Raw genomic sequence first — 25500 nt, forward strand, 5'->3', positions numbered from 1 at the left:
CTAATAGTTAATCCCCAAAAAACGGTACTCATGAATTTCCACACTGATCAAAATAAAAATCTGGCACAACCTGTAATATATATAGATAACCAAAACATTAGTGCTGTCAATGAAACTAAATTTCTTGGGTTCCATATCCAGGAGAATCTTAAATGGAACACTTTAATCAGACAACTAAATTCAAAACTAGCAATAATGAGCTATGTAGTAACAATTCTCTGCAACAATACTAGTGTAGAAACAGTTAGGGCTATATACTTTGCTCGTGTACATTCAATACTGAAGTATGGTATCATTTTCTGGGGAAATGTACACCAGGCCATAATAGTTTTCAGGAAACAAAAGGCTATTATAAGAATAATGAAACGAGTGAGCAGCAGAAAACCATGCAAACCTTTCTTTAAAGATCTAAGGATCATACCCCTTCCCTGCATTTATATACTGGAAGTAGTCATGCATGTCAAAAAAAGCATACTGAGAAAAGAAAACCTTTTTCCTCAAAACAAAACTGTCCATGATTACAGTGCCAGGTCAGACAGTGACATACATGTTATTCGTTGTAACACCACATTATGCCAAAAAGGTGTATGTCATGCAGGTACAAAACTTTACTACAGATTATCAAGACATATAAAATCTCTTCCTGAACTACAAAGCTTTAAAAAGTTTGTGACAGCCTACGTTCTGAAAAACTGCTACTATTCAATCTCACCATATCTTATGCAGAAAAAATATAACTTTTATCGTTAATTGTAGAAATAAGTTATAAATATACAGTATTTCAGAAATTTGTAATTATTAAGTGTATAGATCCAATTTGTCACAAAAATTTTAATAATGTATGTTTGACGTTTGAAAAACCAATAGCTAAAAAGGTTTTCTGTCCAATATCCTGTGTACAATACAGGGTGGTCCACTGATAGCGACTGGGCCAAATATCTCACGAAATGAAAGTCAAACGAAAACACTACAAAGAACAAGACTTGCCTAGCTTGAAGGGGGAAACCAAATGGCGCTATGGTGGCCTGCTAGATGACGCTGCCATAGGTCAAATGGATATCAACTGCGTTTTTTTTAAATAGAAACCCCCATTTTTATTACATGTTCGTGTAGTATGTAAAGAAATCCGTAAGCAAGAATAAAATGAAATAACTGGCGCCAAACGTAGAGCCAGAACCAATTAATAAGGAAATATACTTAGATATATAAATGTGTTTATATATATATGTTGTGTACTAATTACAACAAAATTCTTCTTTCATACTCAAACTTCATTGATAACAAAAATCGATCATAATTGAAGAACTGAATAAATTACCTTGAGGTGAGAATCAGAGAGACGAAATATTTTACAGACACATATGAATAAAGGAAAGCATAAGGTAAGGTCATCTGCACATAGGCTCTTCTTTTCGAAGGAATTTTTCCAGGCACCGTACAGTAGACAAGTTATGGTGTGCAGTAATATTTCAAAGGAATTTTGCACTGAAAGTAATAAGTAATTAAGTAAATAGTTCAATCTTTTTTGCAAACATACAAGTGCATATCTAATGTTGAATTTTTGGGTTACTGGTCATTGATGCTATTTCATTTTAATGACTTGCAAGTGATTATATGTACGTAATTACACCATAATTTTTGATCAGTTGTGGTTAATGTTGGATGGAATATGGATTCACAGTCTAGCTCAGATTTAGTCATGCATAAAATATCCAAGAAAAAAGACATGTAGGAAACGAAAGTGTAATCGCTACTGCAGCTATTACCATATTCCAGTCTACGGACGACTATCCAGGATGTAAATCAAATAGGTCAGCCTGTACATTCACCAACGAATAGCAGGCAGCAGGTAGATAGGACAACAGTGGCACAGGTGTGTTCACCACAGCCAGGTCCTTCTCCCAAATTTTTGTCAAAGCTTGAAGAAAGATATAGACTACTAGAACAAAAATTAGCAGATAGAGAAGAAAAGAGAACCTTTAGGGAGAAGGAAAGAGACAGCTTATTCTGACAAAAATTAGCAGTGAGAGAAAAAGAAAGAGCTGAGACAGAAAAGAAACGAGAGGAATAGAGAGAACGGCGACAACCCGAAAGAGATGAGGAAGTTGCCGAACAGATTAACAATCAGTTTGAAAAATTTCAGTCGGAGATATCTGAAATGAAAAAAGCGTATAGTGTGTTACCGAATTTGGTCAGTAATCTTATAAGTGATGTACAAAATCTGCAGACTGCCCACACAGTTTTTAAAGACGACGTGGGAACGATGACTAATCGTTTGGGAAATTTAGAACTTGTGCAGAAGGAAACCATTGAACAGCACCTTACCGAACAAGCAAAGAAGGTAGAAAAGTAATTTAAAATTTGGTCAATGGCAAAAGATAACGAAATTAAGGAACAGATTGTCAATAAGCTATAGGATGCTATCCACCAATAAGTAATAATATAGCTTTCAGTAACAACAATGAAGCTGAAGGGAGCAAAACCGATATAGGGCACACTAAAGACAAACTAAAGGATGAGCTACCACACTGGCAACGAGAAGTTTCCGATTTGGAACGCTAAAGCTCACGTAACAAGAAACCTGAAAGAAGCACTGCACATGGTAGTAATGCCTACTGCAGTGCACAAGCATTTCTGGCATTCAAAAACCGCCATATGAATATACACTGAAGCACCATAGAAACTGGTGTAGGCATGTGTTCTCAAATACAGAGATATGTAGACAAGCAGAATACAGTGCTGTGGTCGGCAACACCTATATATGACAACAAGTGTCTGACGCAGATGTTAGATCGATTACTGCTGCTACAATGGCAGGTTATCAAGATTTAAGTGAGTTTGAATGCGGTATTCTAGTCGGCGCACAGGCGATGGAACACAGCATATCTCAGGTAGCGATAATGTGGGGTTTTCCCGTACGACCATTTCACGAGTGTACCGTGAATATCAGGAATCCAGTAACGCATCAAATCTCCAACATCGCTGCGGCCAGAAAAGGATCCTGCCAGAACGGGACCAATGACGGCTGAAGAGAATCTTTCATTGTGACAGTAGTGCAACCCTTCCGCGAATTGCTGCAGATTTCAATGCTGCGCCATCAACAAATGTCAGCATGCAAACCATTCAACGAAACATCATCGATATGGGCTTTCGGAGCCACTCATGTACCCTTGATGACTGCACAACACAAAGCTTTACACCTCGCATGGACCCATCAACACTGACATTGGAATGTTGATGACTGGAAACTTGTTGCCTGGTCGGACTAGTTTCTCGGTTTCAAATTGTATCGAGTGGATGGACATGTACGGGTATGGAGACAACCTCATGAATCCATGGACCCTGCATGTCAGCAGGGACTGTTCAAGCTAGTGGAGGCTCTGTAGTGATGTGGTGCATGTGTAGTTGGAGTGATATAGGGACCCTGATACATCTAGATATGGCTCTGACAGATGATACATACGTAAGCATCCTGCCTAATCACCTGCATCCATTTGTGTCCATGGTCCACTCCGACGGACTTGGGCAATTCCAGCAAGACAATGAGACACCCCACATGTCCAGAATTGCTACAGTCTCACTCCAGAAACACTCTTCAGTGTTTAAACACTTCCGCTGGCCACCAAACATCCCAGACATGGACATTATTAAGCATATCTGGAACGCCTTGCAACGTGCTGTTCAGAAGAGATCTCCACCTCCTCGTACTCTTATGGATTTATGGACAGCCCTGCAGGATTCATGGTGTCAGTTCCCTCTAGCACTGTTTCAGACATTATTTGAGTCCATGCCACGTCGTGTTGCTTAATTTCTGCGTGCTCATGGGGGCCCTACACAATATTAGCTAGGTGTACCAGTTTTTTTGGCTCTTTGGTGTAATACAGGGAGTTTTAGCTTACAAAGAGAACCGCAGGTAGGTGTTATGGGGCCAGCTCCATCTGCATGATGATAGAAGAAAGCCTTATCATGCATAGACAATTTCCAATGCTCAATGCAGAAAAGAAGTCTGTCCATTCTGTTACATTTATCAAAGGGTTTAGTAATATACCAGCTAACGCTTGGCTAGAGAAGCAAAAAATCCAGTTCATTGTTTCCCACATAGTAGGAGATCCCACACTGTGGGGAAAACGAGATAATAGATGGATGTCACACTGCTGACCAATTGGAAAGATCATCTTTAGTGAAGTACTGGTCGCCTTCAATACAAAACGACTAAGAATTGAAGTCTACAGCCTTGAGACATATAATCCAAGAGTGAACTTTGAGAAATATATAAATAAGACCAGGTACTGGGACGAACCAATTTCGAATCGAGATGTGATTAGGATATTCAAATTAAGACTACCGACTCGCATCAGAGATAAATTAATAAATGTATCAGAAGATGATCTAGAAAAGTATCATTCTGCGTTAGACGGCACTGAGCTGGCACAAAAAAAAACGTTCAAATGGCTCTGAGCACTATGCGACTTAACTTCTGAGGTCGTCAGTCGCCTCGAACTTAGAACTAATTAAACCTAACTAACCTAAGGACATCACACACATCCATGCCCGAGGTAGGATTCGAACCTGCGACCGTAGCGGTCGCTCGGACGTGGCACAGGAAGACACAAAAGCAAGCAGAGAGCACGGGAATAATCTATAGTCTCAGTGCAAACTTGAGAACCGAAATGCTCATTCAAACCAAGGAAATGGTAATGGGAGTTAGCATGAGCAATGACAAGGTAATGGTGGATGGTAAAACGGAAATGGTCATGCGCAGTTTACCAGAAAACGGTGCTGTAATGATAGATTTTATCCAGGTTATAACAACAATCAAAGAAAAACTGGGAATGAACTCTATAGATGTAGCAGTCAGGGCGAACAGGCTTAGATGGTGAGGTCATGTTACACGCATGGGAGAAGCAAGGTTACCCAAGAGACTCATGGATTCAGCAGTAGAGGGTAGGAGGAGTCGGGGCAGACCGAGGAGAAGGTACCTGGATTCGGTTAAGAATGATTTTGAAGTAATAGGTTTAACATCAGAAGAGGCACCAATGTTAGCACTGAATAGGGGGTCATGGAGGAACTGTATAAGGGGGGCTATGCTCCAGGCTGAACGCTGAAAGGCATAATCAGTCTTAAATGATGATGATGATGATGATGATGATGATATAACAACAACAATAGTAATCAGTGGAGGAGGGATAACAGAAATCAGTGGAGGAGGGATAACAGAAATCAGTGGAATATTAATAACAATAATAACTGTAATTATCCAGTACAGTGGATCCAGAGTACAGGACCATATCCTGCATATCGAAAATACTGTAGGAATTCAGGAGAGAAGGTAATCCTCAACTAACAACCCTGGCCTGATCCGAATTATAAGAATTGTCGAGGTGATGAATGAGAAATGTTCGGACCCCTTGCTGCCGTCAAACTACAATCGACTACAGTAAGCTCCCCAATGCTGGACGACGGGCAGAGAGGGGCATACCTCTTGACAATAACGCGAAATGCTGAGGTACAATGATGGTATCGATGTGCAGAAAGATCCACTAATGGAACCACGTGGGTGCAAGAGCACTGGAGCTGAGATAGTACAAGCGATAGTCAAAGCACGTATAGGTAGCATATCTGTGGACGCATATATCGACAGAAGAGCAAACAGCCAGTGTCCTGAGCTATGATTTGGTTAAAACTGTACGTAATGCACAAAAACTGCCTGCATAACCAGTATAGAACTGTAAGGTACCTGGAGCCATTGGTGCGCAGGCACAAGCTATTGAATACCAGCTCAGATAGATATTTTCATAGGAGAAGAAGCCGTGAAATGCTCTTTTCTTGTGATTAAAGGATTAACAGTAGCCTGTATCCTGGAGTGTGGTCTCTTACGTGAGAGAACGGAGACTCCAGCACAGCAAATGGAGGGAGGAGAATTGTTCTGGATTTCGTGTGAACCAAGGAGATACATTGCGAATACTGCTGGAGTACCCAAGTAAAGTGCTGGGGGCTGCAAATACTACGGATTAGCAGCGACTAAACAGGCCAGGAGTTTTATTATTTGGCAACTATGTAAGATGATAGTTAGGACAAATTTGATTAATTCCAAAACGCAGGAGTCGGATTATTTGGATTTGGAACAACAAAAGCAATTAACTCAACTATTAAATGGTTTATTTAGATGGTTTTTCTGAGAAACCAGGTATAATTCAAGGTTAAGTTTACAATATTGAAGTGGTATCTCACAAAAAATTTTGTGACGCAAGTTACTCTGTCCCATGGACGAAAAAAATATGCAATTTCCAAAGAAATAAGAAAAATGATACAATGGGTGTAATAGGACTATCTTTATCGCCATATAGCAGTCCGTTAATTACTGTGACAAAGTTGGCAGGAGCACTTACGTTGGCGTTGAACGCCAGTGACATTAACAAGATTAAATTGTATGTATGCCACACAACTGTAGCTATGTGCTAACAAATATGGAGACAGGCAACATAAAGGGCTTGTATCCGTTTAAGGATCTTAAAATATATATACAATGAATTTTGTACACTAGATGTAGATAGTTTCTCCTCTTTTTATGTATTAATATATAAATGTTTATCACAAGCTGTTTAGTACAAGTTGCCTAGTGTATTTGTGCAGACAAGTTTGCAATGGGCAACTGGGCATAAGCCCTAATCATTTTTGAAGAGTTAATTGCGTATTACCTTGAAGAGTAGTAGTTATTACTGAGGATTAAGAAATCTCTGAGTAAAAGGGACCGTATATTTGTACTGAAATTTCTTTGCTTATTATTTCCATTTCAAATATAATTCTTGTTCTTTGAAATGGATATAGAAGCTTTATCAGATTTTCATTACTCATAGTTGTAAGTATTTTTATTGCCATCATGCTAACGAAAACAGAAAGAGACTTTCATGAAATCAGCAGAGGAAATGATTATGTGCATAATGCAGTGAAAATAGTAAACACCATGAATCATCTATGATGTTATGGTAGTAAAACATGTAGGATCATCCGTTTTAGGTGTCATGGCATTTGAGTACAAGTATTTACTAAGTTTTCGCCTGTGATCTAAATTTAACTTTACAATAGGATCCACAGCTAGCTACATGAGTGCAAAGCAAGAACATGCTTGGCGGTACTATAAATATAAACGTAATTATAAAGTACAAATACTGTAAAGTCAGGCCAGAGTCTTGTTACCAGTCTTAATGATCGATTGATCACAAACCTTGACATGGGGTGCTATACATAATAACAAGGAAATACAAATAAATATGCATCAAAATGTTCACACACAAGATGTTCAAAAGATGTGAGCTGTGGCATATAAAATAGAGATGGGCAAAACTGTTCTTTTCAGAGATCAGATCAGAACTGTTCACTCCCTGAAATGAATTAGCTCTTTTTCATGACTCACCACTCATTTACAATAGAAAATAAATGGAAGGCACATTGCCCTTTAAACTTGGTTTATTCCAGTACTATACCTGTATTTTGATCTTACTTGATCCTATTTTGAAGTAACACAGATAATGAGTAAGAATTTTGTATTGTTTATTGAAATTTCCACGATATGACAAAGTTTTTGATTATTGATTTATTTTGCACTATCGTGGTTTTTTGGGTGATCGGAAAATGTTGTAACTTGAGCTTTACATTAACAATATATTTGGCTATAATGTATTAAAATTTCATTAACCTCATACAAATACATCGCATGCCATATATTTTTAAAGTGAACGTTTCCTTCCGAAGACGCCTAAAATCGCAAAATCCGTACCAGAATAAGAAAAAAATATATAAATTTGACTGTAAGACGAAAGTGCTGCATATAGCCTTACGCAGAATAAAACAAGAAAAATATTGGTGTATCACATTTTGCGATACATTTATCGGTTTGCTCGTAATTAAAGCATAAATTCGAGTGTCCATAATAAAAATCCTATAGTAAGAGGAGTCGTCAGGAACCTAATCTGATCAGTTTAAACAAATAAAAATAAAATAAAAATAAATGATGTATACACAACATAATAATGTAATATACATAGCAGTATTACTATGAAGAACAATATCCAGTAGAGACGAACTCCGATGCAGAAGCACTGAGTCGAGCAGGTCGAGCCGCGAGCTGTATTACTGCGTGAGCTAAGATGGCAGAGACCAGAGTGACACCTGAGTTGCTTTGCTCAACGCTCTGGCTAGAGTCGAGAACGGTGGGGTGAGCGTTGAGCGGGCGAGTTCCGAGGGTGGGGGGAGCGGTGAATGGCCACCAGTTACCCGCTCCGAGACAAATCGTCCGTTCTCTTGCAAGCAGGTTGTTGCAAGTAGTTCCTATGTTCTCCGCTAGGAGGCTCTCTGTCCTGTTGCTCGCATAAACTGCCCAGAGGGCAGGACGTGCGACTGAAATGATCGCCGACAGAGTGCGATGCTAAGTTAAGCTGCGCCAGACACTGCACGTGGCAGACGACGCACAGAGACGGCACGGCATATGTGAAACACAAAATCCATTGGGGCACTGCACAATGCAGGCAGCCAAGGTAGAAGCAGGGCAGAGGCCGGCGCTGGCTGTGTTGTGTGGTGTGCACTGTGTGTGCTCTGACCAGCAGAGGCGCCGCTGATATGCTCCCTCCGTCTCTCTGTCTGTCTCTCTCTCTCTCTCTCTCTCTCTCTCTGCCGTGGGAAACGTTTGGAGCTACCGTTCTTTTTTTCTGAATCACTGATTGTTCACTCCTTTGAAAGATTCAACTCTATGTATCAGTTCAGGAGCGGATCCCCCATCTCTAATATAAAAGAACATAAGGTAGCAAAGCCATTGCAACCAAACCTGCTAAGCTGACATGAACTTTAAAACAAAAGACGTTGATGAAATGCAATTAAAAAGTGAACATTTGTTGTAACAATGACTGTGAATTAAATATGGTTAGTAACAAGAGCGGAGTGACAAGAGCAGTCATGGACAGCTGGTGGGGAGCAGGCGCTGGTGTGCTGAACCATCCCTGTTTTTTCTTCTCTTACTGTCAAAATATATTCATCAAGAATCAGCAACATTAATAGGCATGGGTCCCTTTGAAGTAAAATATTCCGGAGGTAAACTAGGTTCCCATTGGGATCTCTGGGCGGAACCTACTTCGAAGAGATTCAGGCCGAAAGGAACTTTCAGGTTGAGAACATGGAACTTTAAAAGTTTGAACAGACCAGGAACGTTCCAGACATTATTAGACGAATTAGATAGATACGATGTAGACATTACAGCTATTCAAGAAACTCCGTGGCAGGGGGAGGATAGCATAAAGAGGGGTAACTGTACATTTTTCTATGGAGGTGAGGAAGCTCACAGTTTCAAAACAGGTTTCGCAGTACAGAGAAAAGTGCTTCACGCAATCAGAGATATAAGGTTCATTAGTGACCAACTATCAGTTATAGTGTTGTCCAGCTGGTGGAATACACTAGTAGTAATTAATGTACATGCACCAACTGAGGACACTGAAGAGGTTGTTAAAGATGGCTTTTATGAAGCACTAGATCAACTGTGGGATGAGTTCTCCTCATACAATACAAAATTAATCATAGGTGATTTTAATGCAGAGATAGGGAAGGAGGAAGCATTCTGGCCTACAATTGGGAAAGAAAGTTTCCATAACATTTCAAATGATAATGGCACAAGGGTGGTTAATTTTGCTGTTTCAAAAGACATGATTGTTGAGAGCACATATTTTAAAAGGAAGGACATTCATAAAGCAACTTGGGTCTCTCCGGATGAACACACCCGAAACCAAATTGATCATGTTCTTGTAGATCGGAGATGGCACACTATTATAGGAAATTTTAGGACTTTCAGGGGAGCACACTGTGATTCTGATCATTTTCTTGTAGTTGCCAAAGTTCACCAACTGCTATCTACAGCAACATCAAGGTGTCACAATGCAGATCTTGTTAGGTTCGACACTGACAAGCTAAATGATGAAACCTTTAGAAGAAGGTAAATGACAGAAATTTCAAATAGGTTTAATGCTCTCAGGACACACGAAGATCAAGACGAGGATGTAAATAAACAGTGGATCACTGTGAGGAATAATATCAAAGAGGCATCGAAGGTCACAATAGGTACAATAGGTACAATTAAGAACAGGAGGAAACCGTGGTTTGATGAGAAAAGCAAGAAATTGGTGGAGGAAAGGAGAAAAGCGCGATTAGATTGGAATAGAATGGGAGACAGAAAACGAGAGAAGTTCTTGAACATGAGAAGGGAAGTTGTTCGTAGGCTACGGGCAAAGAAGAGGGATTATTTGAACAATCAAATCTTAAAAAAATGGAAACAAACAGTAAACAAAAAACATTAGGGAACTTTACCTAGACATAAATGGGTATAGGAAAGCGTTCAAGGCTAGGACAAATGCACTTCGAGGGGATGCCGGGGGAATGCTGACAGACCCCAGTGCTATATTAAGTAAATGGAGATAGTACTTTGAGCATCTATTAAATGTACACCAGGAAGCAGGAAATGAGCAGGCATATGAAATACATACAGCAGAACCCCAGATACCTGAGCCAACGTTAAAGGAAGTAAGAGATGCAATCAAAAAATTGAAAAACCATAAAGCACCAGGATCAGATTGCATAACTGCAGAATTAGTTAAAAATGGGGGACAGAAATTGGTGGAAGTAGTTCACAAAGTGATAACTTAAGTATGGAACTCAGAGATGATACCTGTAGAGTGGCAGGAGTCGATTCTGATCCCAATTTATAAGAAGGGCGACAAAATGGATTGTAGTAATTATAGAGGGATGTCGCTATTACCGGTATGTTCCAAAATTTTCTCGAATATTCTGCTAAGCAGGCTTACACCATATGCAGATGAAATTGTGGGGGATTACCAAGCTGGCTTTCGGAGGAACAGATCAACTATACACCAAATGTTCACCCTGCATCAAATTTTGGAAAGGAAATGGGAACACAATAAACCAGTTCATAATCTTTTCATAGATTTTACAAAAGCATATGATTCAGTATTGCAATCAAAATTGTACAGAATTCTTTTGGAACTTGGAATACCAAAGAAGTATGTTAGACTTATAGAAGAGAGTTTGAAAAACACGAAGGATAGAGTACACATGAGGAAATTGGAGTCAGAAGAATTTGTAATAAAGAACGGACTAAAGCAGGGAGATGCCCTGTCTCCACTACTTTTTAATTTAGTCCTAGAATATATTGTATGAATGGCAGCAGATAATTCAGAGGGTGTGGAGTTAAATGGAAATATTAAGATATTAGGGTATGCAGATGATCTAAACATCATTAGCGATAGGAAAGAATGTGTAATAGCAAATGCGAATGCATTAATCAAGGCTAGTGAAGATGCAGGTCTAAGGATAAGTGAAGACAAAACTAAATACCTGGTTGCTACTAGAATGCCAACAGCAATAGATCAGGAAATGTTAAGAGTTGGAGACATGCAGTTTGAAAAAGTGAACACATTTAAGTATCTAGGCGTGGACATCACTCCGAGAAATAAGATTGAATCCGAACTGAAGAAGAGATTATGGGCGGGAAATGCATGCTACTTCTCGCAGAATGGATTACTTTCATCACGGATATTGTCTAGGAATTTAAAGATTAGAATATATAAAACTATTATTCTACCAGTTATGCTGTATGGGTGTGCGACTTGGTCTCTCACTGTGCAAAATGAAAAGCCGTTTCGAGTATTTGAAAACAAAATTTTGAGGACAATTTTCGGAGCAAAAATGGGGAGGACATTAGCAGAGAGTGGCGAAAACTGCATAACGAAGAGGTTCACGAACTCTACGAACTCTATTCAAGCCCTGACATAATCAGTATTATTAAATCACGTATGCTGCGACGGCCGGGTCACGTAGCTCGAATGGATGAGGACAGGGCAGCGTGCAGATTACTGGTAGGGCACTTAGAGGAAAAACGTCCTGTGGGGAGACCGAGGCGTAGATGGGAGGACAATATGAAGGCTGATTTGAGGAGCCTAGGTACAGGGTTATTACAAATGATTGAAGCGATTTCACAGCTCTACAATAACTTTATTATTTGAGATATTTTCAAAATGCTTTGAACACACGTACAAAAACTCAAAAAGTTTTTTAGGCATTCACAAATGTTCGATATGTGCCCCTTTAGTGATTCGGCAGACATCAAGCCGATAATCAAGTTCCTCCCACACTCGGCGCAGCATGTCCCCATCAATGAGTTCAAAAGCATCGTTGATGCGAGCTCGCAGTTCTGACACGTTTCTTGGTAGAGGAGGTTTAAACACTGAATCTTTCACATAACCCCACAGAAAGAAATCGCATGGGGTTAAGTCGGGAGAGCGTGGAGGCCATGACATGAATTGCTGATCATGATCTCCACCACGACCGATCCATCGGTTTTCCAATCTCCTGTTTAAGAAATGCCGAACATCATGATGGAAGTGCGGTGGAGCACCATCCTGTTGAAAGATGAAGTCGGTTCTGTCGGTCTCCAGTTGTGGCATGAGCCAATTTTCAGCGGGCTACGCGTGAAACTTGCCCGCACGCGTTCAACCGTTTCTTCGCTCACTGCAGGCCGACCCGTTGATTTCGCCTTACAGAGGCATCCAGAAGCTTTAAATTGCGCATACCATCGCCGAATGGAGTTAGCAGTTGGTGGATCTTTATTGAACTTCGTCCTGAAGTGTCGTTGCAGTGTTATGACTGACTGATGTGAGTGCATTTCAAGCACGACATACGCTTTCTCGGCTCCTGTCGTCATTTTGTCTCACTGCGCTCTCGACCGCTCTGACGGCAGAAACCTGAAGTGCGGCTTCAGCCGAACAAAGCTTTATGAGTTTTTCTACGTATCTGTAGTGTGTCGTGACCATACGTCAATGAATGGAGCTACAGTGAATTAATGAAATCGCTTCAATCATTTGTAATAGCCCTGTATTGAAGGTGAATGGAAGGAAATAGCCCAAGACAGGGACAGATGGCGAAAATACGTTGCTGCGGTAATGGACTCTCAAGTCCGGTATGACCAGTGAGTGAGTGAGTGAGTGAGTGAGTAGTGACAAGAGAGTGTAATATTGAGCACTAGCTGTACTATGTACAAACTGTGGCAAGAGATCAGTGCCACAAAAAAATGTGAGATGTTAAGAAGGTGATAAGACTGTAGAACAAAAACACTGAAGTCAATGTGTTTGGAATGGACACTAGTTGCAGCGCATCAACAATGTAAATTTCTGTTCCTCTGCGGACTCTAGCTGAAATGAACGGCGAGGGGGTGTGTGTGGTAATGTTTGTGGAACCGTGCATAGGATGCAAACTGTCAGTGTAGTGGAACGCTTATTAAGTACCTACGTAGTGACATGCATCATAATTTCACAAACTCAACTGTTTTACAAACTATTTGTGAACCATTTGCGAACTAACTTATTTCATACGAATTAAAGCAACCTGTTTTGAAAAATTAAGACACTAAATGCTCACGCAAGTGTAGTGTAGTAGACAGTGGTAGAAATTCGGCATGTATGGAAAGATAAATAGTAGATTAATCAAATTCTATCCTACAGAAAAATAAAGTCTGCGTGTAGTCAGATGTTTAAATGTATTTTCACGAACCCAGTCGTGCTGAATCGATCTGTCTTGCTGAGCATAAGAGCGGAAGGTGTTGGCCTAAACATCACCATTACAGACCAGCAGCAGCATGTCTTAGGGTTCTGACTATGAGACCTGAATGTGTGCTCTGGCTGGCGTTGACTTCACTGACAACATCGGTTTTCAGCTGATGGACCGCCACACCAGTCAGCAACACTTATGACGATGTACAACGACTATGGCGATGCATAAATACAACGGCATTCAAGAAAACATGTAAATACACCACTGGGCAGATGCTCATAGAGAAAATTAGAGACTTTCAACATATAAGGACTTTTCGAAACAAATAATAATCCAAAACCTTTAATTAGTAAATATAGTGATCACATTTGTGCCTGCAATAATAAATTTTGAATAAACTGACAACACAAAACAAAAACTGAAACCTAGAAAAATTAAATCTTCACACTCTAATCTGAAAATCTTTTGTCCTGTGCCATGTAATGTCATGATATGTAGAGGTGATATCTTTTGCATTATTCTTTGTTGTATTTCCCACACCGTTTCTGTAAAACTGTTTTAATTTCGCCTTGGTGTATGGCAAACAAAAGCATAAAATGAAAGACATGAGTGGTATAGTCTATCTTCTCTGCTGGGATTTTCTGGGGTTTTCCTGTCAGCCCTTACCCAAATGGAGGGGCATCCAACAAAAATTAGTCCCCAGCATACAGTAATCTGCAGACTAGTCTCAACTGAACAAATAACTATGTAGAAATATATGAAGTTTTTGTTAAACGTGACTATGTAGCACCAATGAAACCAAATCTAGTTTCAAAGACGCTAAGAGCTCATCTATGTTTCAAAAAGTGTGTACGAACATTGTATTGTACCCAAATATTTTAACTTGTAGAAACAAGATTCATATTATTTGTATAATAAAGTAACACTCAACACTTATGTGGCATGTCACTCACAAAATGAGCAAAAGTGCTCCTGGTATCCCAGGGGGTGATACATAACATCTCCAAATTCGGACATTAAAGACTATGTGATTTTTGTAACTTATTACTAAAATGTCTGAAGTGTACAGTAATTATTTTTCGTGAGAGACATAGTGTGAACGATATAGCTACCATCCCTGACAACTGCAATAATAGATAATATCTTTCTTCTTCTATAAAAGAAGCGGTCATTATAGACACTACGTCTTCTGTCTGCCTTACTTTTGTTTTCACTGTTCTTGGAGAAAGAGTTTACATTAAGGAGGTGCGTAAATTGTAATTGTTATTATATGTATGCAATGTTGGCCATGTTGTTATTGAAAGTAACCTTCTGATCCCTCATGTCAATATTTTGAACATTTAAACAATTTCTAGCAATTATAACTGCCACACCACCAGGAAACAGAGTATTGCTGAATGCAACAATCAGCCGCAATTATGCGGCAATTTCAAATATCACAGAATGTTTCATGTCTTGTTTCCACGGCAGTAGCCACAAAGCAGTTTAAACCATTTCATGTAACAGTGTCAGTATTTACAGTATTTTAGATCCAAGTTAGATACAGCAGGTTTGGCCTTGACTACGAATGGAAGAAAATTAATATATACAAATTTTTTAGGCACCTTGTATGATAAAAATGAGTCCACCAACAAAAAGTAAATGCAAAGCACATATTTTATACTCTTTACATATTCTTATTTCATTGGCTCGCCTACGAAAGTATGATTGGCTGGCATGGCGTCAGAATATCGATTAACGGACCTGTAAGCAAGAAGAAAATGAAATACTCGCATAAATATCGGCGGACGAGACCAAACACAGCTATGTGGTTGCAGTGCTCATGGAGGTTCTAGCAGTAGAAGTCCAGAATATTCAAGCCACACCACTGGGTACCGAACAGTATGCGTCGATTAAAAACGCGTTGATCACACACCTGTCACAATCAGAAGCAAAGCAGATAGAGAAGCTTTCGCGCACTGAGGGGTTTGGAGATCACATTGTGTCACAACCTCTAAGACGGTTATGCACATTGGCAAGTAACACTGCAAGTGATGATGTTCTGTGCGTTATATGGTTGTCTCAACTGCTGGTAGACGTCCAAAAAGTTCTCACAGTGTGTGTGGGAAATTGAAAAGCACTGACGCAAATGGCTGACAGGATAGTTGAAATGCATCCTGTATCAAGTGTCTCAGCATTGAGGCTGCGACAAGAAAATGTGCCTACTGTTACACTATCCTCCCTGCAGTCGCAATTGGCAGAACTGACAGCATAGGTTCCTGCATTACAAATAACACACAACCGTCGACGGCCACGCCGCTGACAGTCATGAGGTCGTAAACGATCGCCGTCTGCACAGAACATCTGTTGGTACCACAGGAAGTTTGGTAATGATGCGCGGAAGTGTACACCACCTTGTAAGTGGAAGCATGAATCAGACACCCTAAGAGCGACAGCAACTTCTATTGCAAACATGCCATGACTTTTTGTGACGGACCGCGATACAAAACTATAATACTTAGTTGATACAGGGCCACAATTGTCGATATACCCAGCAAAACTGCCTTTAGCGCTGGAGCTGTGACGATTGCTGTTTATTCGCCACTAGTGACTCCAAGATTAGAATGTATGGTCGAGTAACATTATTCTTTAACTATTAATCTGCATACCCCAGGAAAAGCCTATTGTGTGGTTCACACAGTCACAGACGATACACCATACGTAGGGTTACTGAAAGGATGCCCTGAGATGACTCAGCAGTCGCCTACTCTCCCACAGGTCAAGCACACGACCGTTCACCACGTTTTGACCTGCCGGCCAGTGTGGCCGTGCAGTTCTAGGCGCTACAGTCTGGAACTGCACGACCCCTATGGTCGCAGGTTCGAAACCTGCCTCGGGCATGGATGTGTGTGATGTCCTTAGGTTAGCTAGGTTTAAGTGGTTCTAAGTTCTAGGGGACGATGACCTCAGCAGTTGAGTACCATAGTGCTCAGAGCCATTTGAACCAACATTTTGACTACTCCAGGACCGACGGATCACGCTCGACCTAGATGTTTGATGCCTGAAAAGCTAAAGGTGGTAAAACAGGAATTTCGCAGCATATTATCACAAGGTATCTGCAGAGTTTCTAGTAGCAGTTGGGGAGTTCCAATTCACAACGTGCCTAACAAGAAGAACGAATAGCGCCCTGCAATGACTATCGCCAACTCAATGCAACGACCACCTCCGACTGGTATCTGCTCCCACATATAGAAGACTTTTCTGCAAATGTTCACAGTAAGACAACATTTCTTAAGTTGACAAAATCCAAGCATGCTATCAGATCCCTGTAGTTACGGAAGACATTCCCAAAACAGCAGTAATGACGTCATTTGGTCTGTTTGACTGCACCAGGATGCCGTTCGGACTGCGGTAACACAACTCAGACCTTCCATCACTTTATGGACAAGTTGCCAAAAGATTTAAATTTCTGCTGTGTGTACATAGATGAAATGGTTCGAATGGCTCTGATCACTATGAGACTTAACTTCTGAGGTCATCAGTCCCTTAGAACTTAGAACTACTTAAACCTAACTAACCTAAGGACATCACACACATCCATGCCCAAGGCAGGATTCGAACCTGCGACCGTTGCGGTCGCGCGGTTCCAGACTGTAGCGCCTAGAACCGCTCGGCCACCCCGGCCGGCTGTACATAGATGATTTGTTGGTGATGTCCTCAGCAGAAGTGAAGCACTTACAGCATTTGATACAAGTGTTCGACTTGCTACACACAGAGGGACTAGTAATTAATCCTGCCAAGCGTTTTGGGGAGAAAGAGGTGTACTTTCTAGGATATTTGGTGAACACGCAAGGTATTCCACCACCACACAAAAAAGTTGAGGCCATAACCAGATATCCCCAGGCTATCACAATTAGGGACCTATGGCAGTTCCTAGGAGTAGTAAATATCTACCAGAGGTTCATTTGCAATCATGCACTGACAAGTACATCACTGAATGGACTACCTATGGGCACATTGAAGCCTAACTACAGGGTGCATTGGACTAGGTAGACATCGCGTTTCAGGCTGTGAAAATAGCTATAGCAGAGGCCGCCCTATTAGCATACCTGGTTGTGTACATCCCACTACTGTTGGCGCTGCACATCAGCGACAGGTTTATCAGTGTTCCCAGCCCATTTCATTCTATAGTCATAAGTTGTCGCCATCTCAGCAGCGTTGGGCGCCACGTACGTTGCAGTCAATGAATCCACACACGCATTAGAAGAACGACAGTCCATCATCTACACAGATATAAGCCACTTACCTGCACTTTTAAATTAAAGCTGGAGAAAGCACTGCCTAGGCAGCTGTGAGACTTAGATTATATCAGCCAGTTCGCGAGCAACGCTGTGTATATGGAACAGAAGCTAAATGTTCCAGCGGACGCACTTTCGTGTGTAGAAACAATTAACACAGTAGCAGACGACATCACACGTGTGGAAATAGTGGCAAATGCCATTGATTGCTAAGCCTTCGAGCATGTGCAACAAAGTGATAGTTACGTGATTTATTGCAACAATCAAAAGGATTAAGCTTACAACTGGTGACATCGCCTGAAGCAAACGTAGAGTTATATTGAGAAGTCGCAGGAGGAAAGATACGGCCATTTTTGCCACAGAAATTCAGAGCACAAGCAACACTATCAATGCACAATCTGGCACATCCGGGAGTAAGGGGCACTGTCAGATTAGTCAAACAGAACTTTATATGGACAGGTATGCAGACAGACTGCAGAACTATTGTAAAGTGATGTATGGCACGTCAGACAAATAAAATCGAGCCACATGTGAGAGCACCGTTAGGCCCATTTCTTCCGTCAAATCAGAGTTTTGAACATGTGGACGCTGGCGTCGTAGGGCCACTCACATCTTCAGAAGACTACAGTTATTGCTCACAGTGGTAGACAGGTTCACCAGGTGACTTGAGGCATTTCGAAACCACTGACACCCATTTGAAGCCTACATCATCAGAGCATTGACCACATTATTAGGCACCAAGTGCATATGCATCACAGCATACCACCCCACATCAAACTGTATAGTTGAGAGTTTTCATTGGCTGTTAAAAGCAGCATTGAGATGTCACGCAATGCCGAAATGGAGAGAGACACCATCTGTCGTCCTTTTAGGTCTACAAACGTCATTTAAGAGTGATCTGAAGAGTACAGCAGCGGAACTGTTATGTGGACAAAGGTTACACCTACTTGGAGTCTTTGCACATGATAGATCACACAGACACCACCTCAGATTTCACCACCCAGTTAAGAGATATGTATGCCAGCTGAGATTTACAATGCGTAGAAACTAGTTGGAAAGATACTCGTTCAGTTTTGCAGAGCTAGACAAGTGTACACATGTGTTCTTGTGCAACAATGCAGAGCATAAGCCATTGCAGCCACCATATGATGGACCATATTCGGTAGTCAGTAGGGGCAGCAATACTTTCTGCATAATGATCAATGGTAAATCCATCACAGTCGCATTGCATCAGATCAAGCCAGCGTTTCTGGATGCAGATATTACAACCACCACAGAACGCAAATGAGAGTAGACACAATAATCAGCAACAAAGGTGTTCTATACCCCACAAGCACCACAGTGGACCAGACAATGAGACATCAAGACCGACGTCGAGGATTGCTATCTCACTCCCTGTCAGAACCAATGACTCACGAGATTCACTGCCTGGTTTCAAGAAAGGAGTAATTACGACGGTTGGACGGCATGTGAAATTCAGTCTGCACTGGCGGTAGTACTAAAGATGCATTTACACCTGTGCTATTTTCCTTGCGCAATTAGGACAAGAGGCAAGGAGGTGTATGCACCGGTGCATACTCGCGCAAGATTCTGACTTGTTGCACATGGGGGCAGAGTCTCCTCATACCTGACAAGGAGACACGTGTCTGTACTTGCGTGTCGGGCAAGCGCAGCGGCACGGCGACTAGCCGCAAGGCACACAGGTGTAAACACACCTTAAAGGGGGAGTCATGTAGGGACCTTTTCTGACGTTTTGTTCTCACAAATGTACAGTGACGCACAAACGTTCCGTGCTGTGGCAGTTTTAAGCTGTTTGATGTAGCTGAGCTTTGGTTTATTTTTCTGTTATTCCATGCTTTATATTGTGCAAGCATTCATGTTTGTACAATTGGAAGCTGTTATGAAGTATATGTGGGACTAAATATCTTATTTTCTCCCTTACCCACAGCTGTGTAGACACAAGTAATGGGATAATCAACTCTGTAAAATTCGTGGATACACATTGAAATAATACGTATTTTCTTTATCTCTGTTTTTCGGCCACAGTGCAAATGTTATTAAAAAGTTATATGTGCTCTGTTGGTAGTTTTATTTGCGTAGTGTGAAACAGATAATTATTTTTATTAGAAATCACCTTTTTATTCTGTCTGTTGATATGTGGTTGCCGCGTGACTGTTTTTGGATTTTCGGAAGTTGCTGCGACTTATAAATTATATGCTTCAGGAATGCCCGCAAGTCTCTAAATTTATCAACTTTAAAGTCTCGTTCTGTCACGTGATACTCGTCGTGTACAGCAAAGCTGAAGTTCTTTGCCTTGTCTCACCATGTTATGTTTCTGTCGTTTTTTGTAGTCAAGGAGAAGGAAAGGAAGCAGGCAATCAGCTGGTACTTGGTAGGAAGTTGTCAGAAGGACGGTTGTGGAGCTGTCATTTTGAAAATGGCTGTTGTGCATCGGGAAACTATACAAAAACAAATACAGCAAGATTGGGCAAATCGTGAATATATCGAAGTAATCACCGGAAGCATAAAAAAAATTACTGATTTCTTGAACTCCTTCGGTACGCATTTATACTAAAACTTACGTGAAAACTTAATAGTTCAGCGATTTTATGTAGAGGAATTGTCTTGCTAGCTTAGTAATAAGTTTTATGTTATTTTTGAATGATAAAAATGTTAATTGGGGAATAATTCAGAACAACCTTTAGAGCTGGTAACAGTAAAAGTGACATCGTCGTTTCTAAGACGAATAAATGGTTTGAAAACTACGAAGTAACAATTTTCTCATATTACTATGTGAACTACGTAGCTTCTTCTATTTTCGTCAGCTACCACCTATTGCAACAGAAAGCAAGCTTACTCTCTCAGCCTTACTTTTAGAAATGCGTGACTAAATACAGTACATAGAGTGAGTCAATTGAAATTACCTTTTTTTAAGTCGTATTCTGTGTGTAGTTTCTTTCGATCAGTCACGTGTGTTAGAAATTTTCAGCGTTCTTGGATGTAATAAATTGTAATGTAGTTGTTTGCTAATATTTTCAGCCACCAAACCAAAAATCCTTTAGAACTTAGTGCACACTAAACTTACAATTCTAGTGAAAAAAGTTGCTCCTATCAACTATCAGTATATATTGGGATGAGCAAACCGTACTTTCTGATACTGCTTACATTGAATATAACTGCTCCATATGGTTTGCTTTAATATTGTATCTGTGATACCTTCATTACAGAGGAGCAAATAAAGCTTGGAAATGGAACCATGAAATATATAGAAGTAAGTTTCACTAATTCTTCTGGAAGACAGAGGTCTGGGTGGGTGTTTATTCATTTGTTTCATCAAGGATCATCTCGCAATGATAAGAGTTGTCACATTAATACAGTAAAAATTAGTAGCTCTAAATATATACTGTGAATTCTTAAGTATGCACTATAAGGATATGACAGGTGGTCACCCATGGCCTTGATTAAGGAAGTGCCCTGGCATTTGCCTGAAGTGATCCAGGAAAATCCAAATCAGGATGGCCAGACAAAGCAACCTCCCCCCTTCCCCCCTCTCGAATATGAGATCAGTGCCTGGACAGCTGCATCACCTCATTTAGTTGCTCCATATTATACAGTGTAATCTGGGAAGTGTTAAAAAGTTACCAAGAACCCTGGCCACATTTTTGTTGTGCTTCATGTTAATGTGTGAATTTTATTGCAGTATTTATGTATATTCTACCATTGTATGATCAATTAGTGTTTTGCTTGTCAAGAAACATTCTCGTGTTTGCAGTATAAAATATATATTTGGGGACATACATTGTGACTTGCAAGATTCATCTGCGTCTGATTATTCTAATTCACTGTTCTACATGAGTATAGGGAAAGCACAGAAACAAGAAGAATAGAATCCAATAAAACTGAGTATGTACTGTGTTAAGGGAACACAAAAAATGCTAGTCAGTTTTGTATGTTATTGGGTCTGAGGATTTAAGCATTCAGTGTAATTATTTTTTTGCTATTGTAGCCCACACATCTATAATGTTGTTTATTTCCTATAATATACCTCTCTGCAGCTTGTATTTGAAAGTAGGAAAAATTGACAACATTCAAATCTCAACGCAACGCAAATGTTTTGCAGTTGTTTCTATTCTCTCGACTGTTTAGATTACATGTGTATTTTACACATAATATTTGACTGTATTTGTATCATTCTTACAATTGGGTATTAACAAACTGCGTTCTACACGAGCTAAAATACCTTGACTGTGTATCGAAACAATATGTGATTCACAGTTAATACTAATTTAATTTAGTTCCAATCTAATAATAATACTTTAGTGTTTGTTTCAGTCTCAGAACTTCTACTGTCTTTGACTTTCAAGCATTTTTGTTGGGACTGAGACCTTCAGCCTGTATTAACATTACAGGCCTGTTCATTATGAACTGTTAGCCCTTTTCCGCTATTGTTTCATTCTATCATTTGTTCCATTCTACTGTCATTGCTTATCTATTAAACTGTACTGGCCTGACAGTTCAAAAACTTTTAGTCAACTTTTGATTAACAACTGTGATCACTCTGCATGCATTATTTTGCTTTTACATTTCATCTCTAAATGCCTTGTACCAGTGGTGTCATATCATTGCAATTGTGTCTGTATTTACTCCTCTTTACCATATTTGTTATGTCCAGTAGTTTTCATCATCTTCCTTCATGTGTGTTTGAAAGCAGTACAAGATTCAGACTTGTGAGTATCCTGCTACATAATCTTGCAAAAGCATCTTGATTGTTGGATACTGATGGGATAAAGATATTCTACAGCAGCTAATAATGTTCCATTAGCTTATTATTCCTATTTCATTGATCACCTTCATTTTTGGTTTGGTCACCATTGTGGGTTTTGCTTGTTATAAAATTATCTTTCATATTTAAATTTTCAAGACTGGAAGGAAAACATAACAGGTGCAAAATCTTTCTGCACTGTGCAACTGGGGAAACATGCATGTGTCCCCCCCCCCCCTCCCCCCACTGCCCCTTTCCAGAAACACGTATACAGGGAGAGCGAAAGAGAAAGAGATTTAGATTGAAGTCTTCCCTGATTGGAGATTTTGCTGTGTGTAAAAATTTAGAAATCTATGGAGCATTTCAGATTTAGTCATATGGTCACCTGGATGTAAAAAAAAAAAAAAAAAAAAAAAAAAAATGAGGTTGTGAAATGCAATAATCATTTACAATCAGTTGTAAGTAAAGCAACTGACTTACATTGATTCGTTGGTAGGGTACTGGGAAAATACACTCAATCTATGTAGGAGATCAGTTATAGAACACTCGTGACAACATGTAGGCATAACTTGGTGAGCAGTTATGCACTTTTGAAGTCATTTCCCTGTGTGCAGTATACTTTGTTACCAATAGTCATTTTTCTGTTGCTCCCCTGTCATTAATTTTTGTATCTTCTCTACTTTTCATTTGACAGTGAGTGGTATTATCTAATGTTTTAAAGTGTTGGTGTCTGTAATGCTTTCTCTCCATGTACAGCCAAACCAAGCTTGAGTTCCAAAAGACCTCAAGTGTTAAATCTTTTGTATATGTCTGTATTCCCTTTCCTCCAGCAGGTAGAATTTTATAATTGTATTTGGTTGAAACTTGATTTCGGACAGCTCTCTTCTAAATGTTATTGTAATGGCAAACATTTTGAAGTCCTTTGTACATCAGTTTTTTATTCTTATTATTTTCCTATTGCAGACATGTCATGTAGGTCACGATTAGCAACCTTAAATGAAAAACTTACAACACTGGAGAGGAGAGTGGAATACCTAGAGGCAAGAGTAAGTAACTTCCATGATTTTTAAATATATATATTTTTTTAGTTGTAATATGCAGAAAAAGGGATAAACTCTTTTCTGTTTCAGGTTACTAAAGGAGAAACATTAACATGAGAGAAGAAGTGCAAATTGGTCAACCAGTGAAATGACTTATATTTCCCTATTTTTAAGACAGAAGTATTTAATCTCACATTATTTATCATTATGTAAGACAGACGTACCATGCAGAAAGTGGGAGAACTTTGCTTTTTCAAAATGACTTCTTCAAGATTATATTGTTACTTCAGAATGCTTTATTTATATGAGCATATTGTATACTTTAGTCCAAAAAATATCATTTTGTACATTTCAAACCTTTGGTTTATCAGTTCTCTGTATAACCTTGAAATAGTGCAGTTGTGTGTAGAATGTTATTTTTTCAGTGATCAATGTGTATAAAAGTATATATTTGACTGTGTGCACGATTGTCTGAAAATATTGCTGAAGTGGAATTTTTCTGTCACTGTATCAGTCAGTGTTAACAGTTGCATGAAAATTAGGGAAATTTTGGAAGTTCATTGCATATGTGACAAAAAAAGATAATGACTTTGAGGGAATATACCCAAGGTGTGGTAAGTAATGGTGTCAGTTGGATTCAATCATCATGGTCCATAGAGCCTATTAAGAGGACGAATCCCTTCAGGGATGCGGACCAAGTTAGGGTGTATATTAACAAAAAATAAGCAAATCATAGGAACTTGCTCTGTACACTCTATTAACAATTCACGATTGCTATGCAGGTTGGTGCTATTCATGATTATGCCTGCTAAATTTAACCAAATATATGAGAAAGAAAGCTGCATCTATGAAAAAAGTAGCTTTAAATAGCTGCTGTTTATCTCGTATTTGCTTTATTTTAGGTGGGAATATGTTTAATACTTCTGCTTCAGTGTAGATAACTCCACATTGACCCTACACAGGAAGGCAAAGACTACGTGGAAATCATTTTTGTGGCTTGTATCATAATTGTGCTAGTCAGTAGCCCGATACTGATTTTTATTGTCAAAAAATAAAAAAAAGAAGTATTAAGGGTATATGAACTGGGTAGTGGATGTAAGAATCCTTAAAAAGGTCTCTACAAGAAGTGTGACTGTCTACTATGTACAATGTTTTTATTGCTAATTTCTGCTGAGTAAATATCATATTTTATTTTACATAAAATAAGGGAGAGTCACTTGCTGTTAGTGGATTGATGTGCAGTGCATAGACACACGTACCAGAAAACAGTATTCCACTAACTTCCATTCTTGATATTTTCTGCCAAAAATACACATTCACATACATCCACACAGACACCCAAATGCACACTCCTGTTGCTGTGATGATGAGACTGATAATTGATTATTGATTGTTAACCGCAGTTGACTGAGCTGATGGAGTTGGGTAAGGGGTAGGGGAGGACACATGGGGCAAAGAGGGGGTAGCAGGATAGTACGAGGCAGATTTTTTGACAGATGACTTGGTGGTTGCACAACAAGACAAAAGGAGTCAGAGGGTAGAGCATGTAAAAGATAGAGAGTAGGAGGGGGAAAGGAAAGGAAGGTGGCGATGGGGGGGTGGGGAGTTGTGAGGTTGTGTTGTGGGAGAAGGCAGTACACAGTCTGGATGGGAGATGAATGGTGTGGACAGAAGAGGGAAGGGAAAAGGTAAGTTGAAGCATGAGGGCATTGAAATAATTCCAGCAGGGTTGCCACAGGTTCTGGAAACTGGGGAATTTCAAACGTGTCAGGGAAACTTAAAAAAAAAAAACCTGGAAAAATCTCATTTTTGTCTCAAT

At 39.8% G+C, this 25500-nt stretch overlaps 1 protein-coding gene across 1 annotated transcript; it reads left to right on the forward strand.

The window, feature by feature from the left end:
• The first annotated feature begins 20209 nt into the window (after positions 1-20209).
• Positions 20210-24141, forward strand: LOC126191009 (probable protein BRICK1-B). Its single transcript, XM_049931694.1, has 3 exons — positions 20210-20437; positions 23605-23687; positions 23772-24141. Exons 1-3 carry the CDS (start codon positions 20317-20319, stop codon positions 23796-23798), a joined length of 231 nt encoding a protein of 76 aa, XP_049787651.1. The 5' UTR covers positions 20210-20316; the 3' UTR covers positions 23799-24141.
• Positions 24142-25500: the final 1359 nt, after the last annotated feature.

This window comes from Schistocerca cancellata, chromosome 6 (genome assembly GCF_023864275.1).
Source record: "Schistocerca cancellata isolate TAMUIC-IGC-003103 chromosome 6, iqSchCanc2.1, whole genome shotgun sequence".
In the NCBI taxonomy this organism is placed as follows: Eukaryota; Metazoa; Arthropoda; class Insecta; order Orthoptera; family Acrididae; genus Schistocerca; species Schistocerca cancellata.

Bases quoted from the DNA above. Each gene is read 5' to 3' on its own strand.
- LOC126191009 (XM_049931694.1), top strand. From the start codon at position 20,317: ATGGCTGTTGTGCATCGGGAAACTATACAAAAACAAATACAGCAAGAT. The intron at 20,438-23,604 runs GTACGCATTTAT...TTCCTATTGCAG, and splicing joins TGATTTCTTGAACTCCTTCG to ACATGTCATGTAGGTCACGA. The intron at 23,688-23,771 runs GTAAGTAACTTC...TTTCTGTTTCAG, and splicing joins TGGAATACCTAGAGGCAAGA to GTTACTAAAGGAGAAACATT.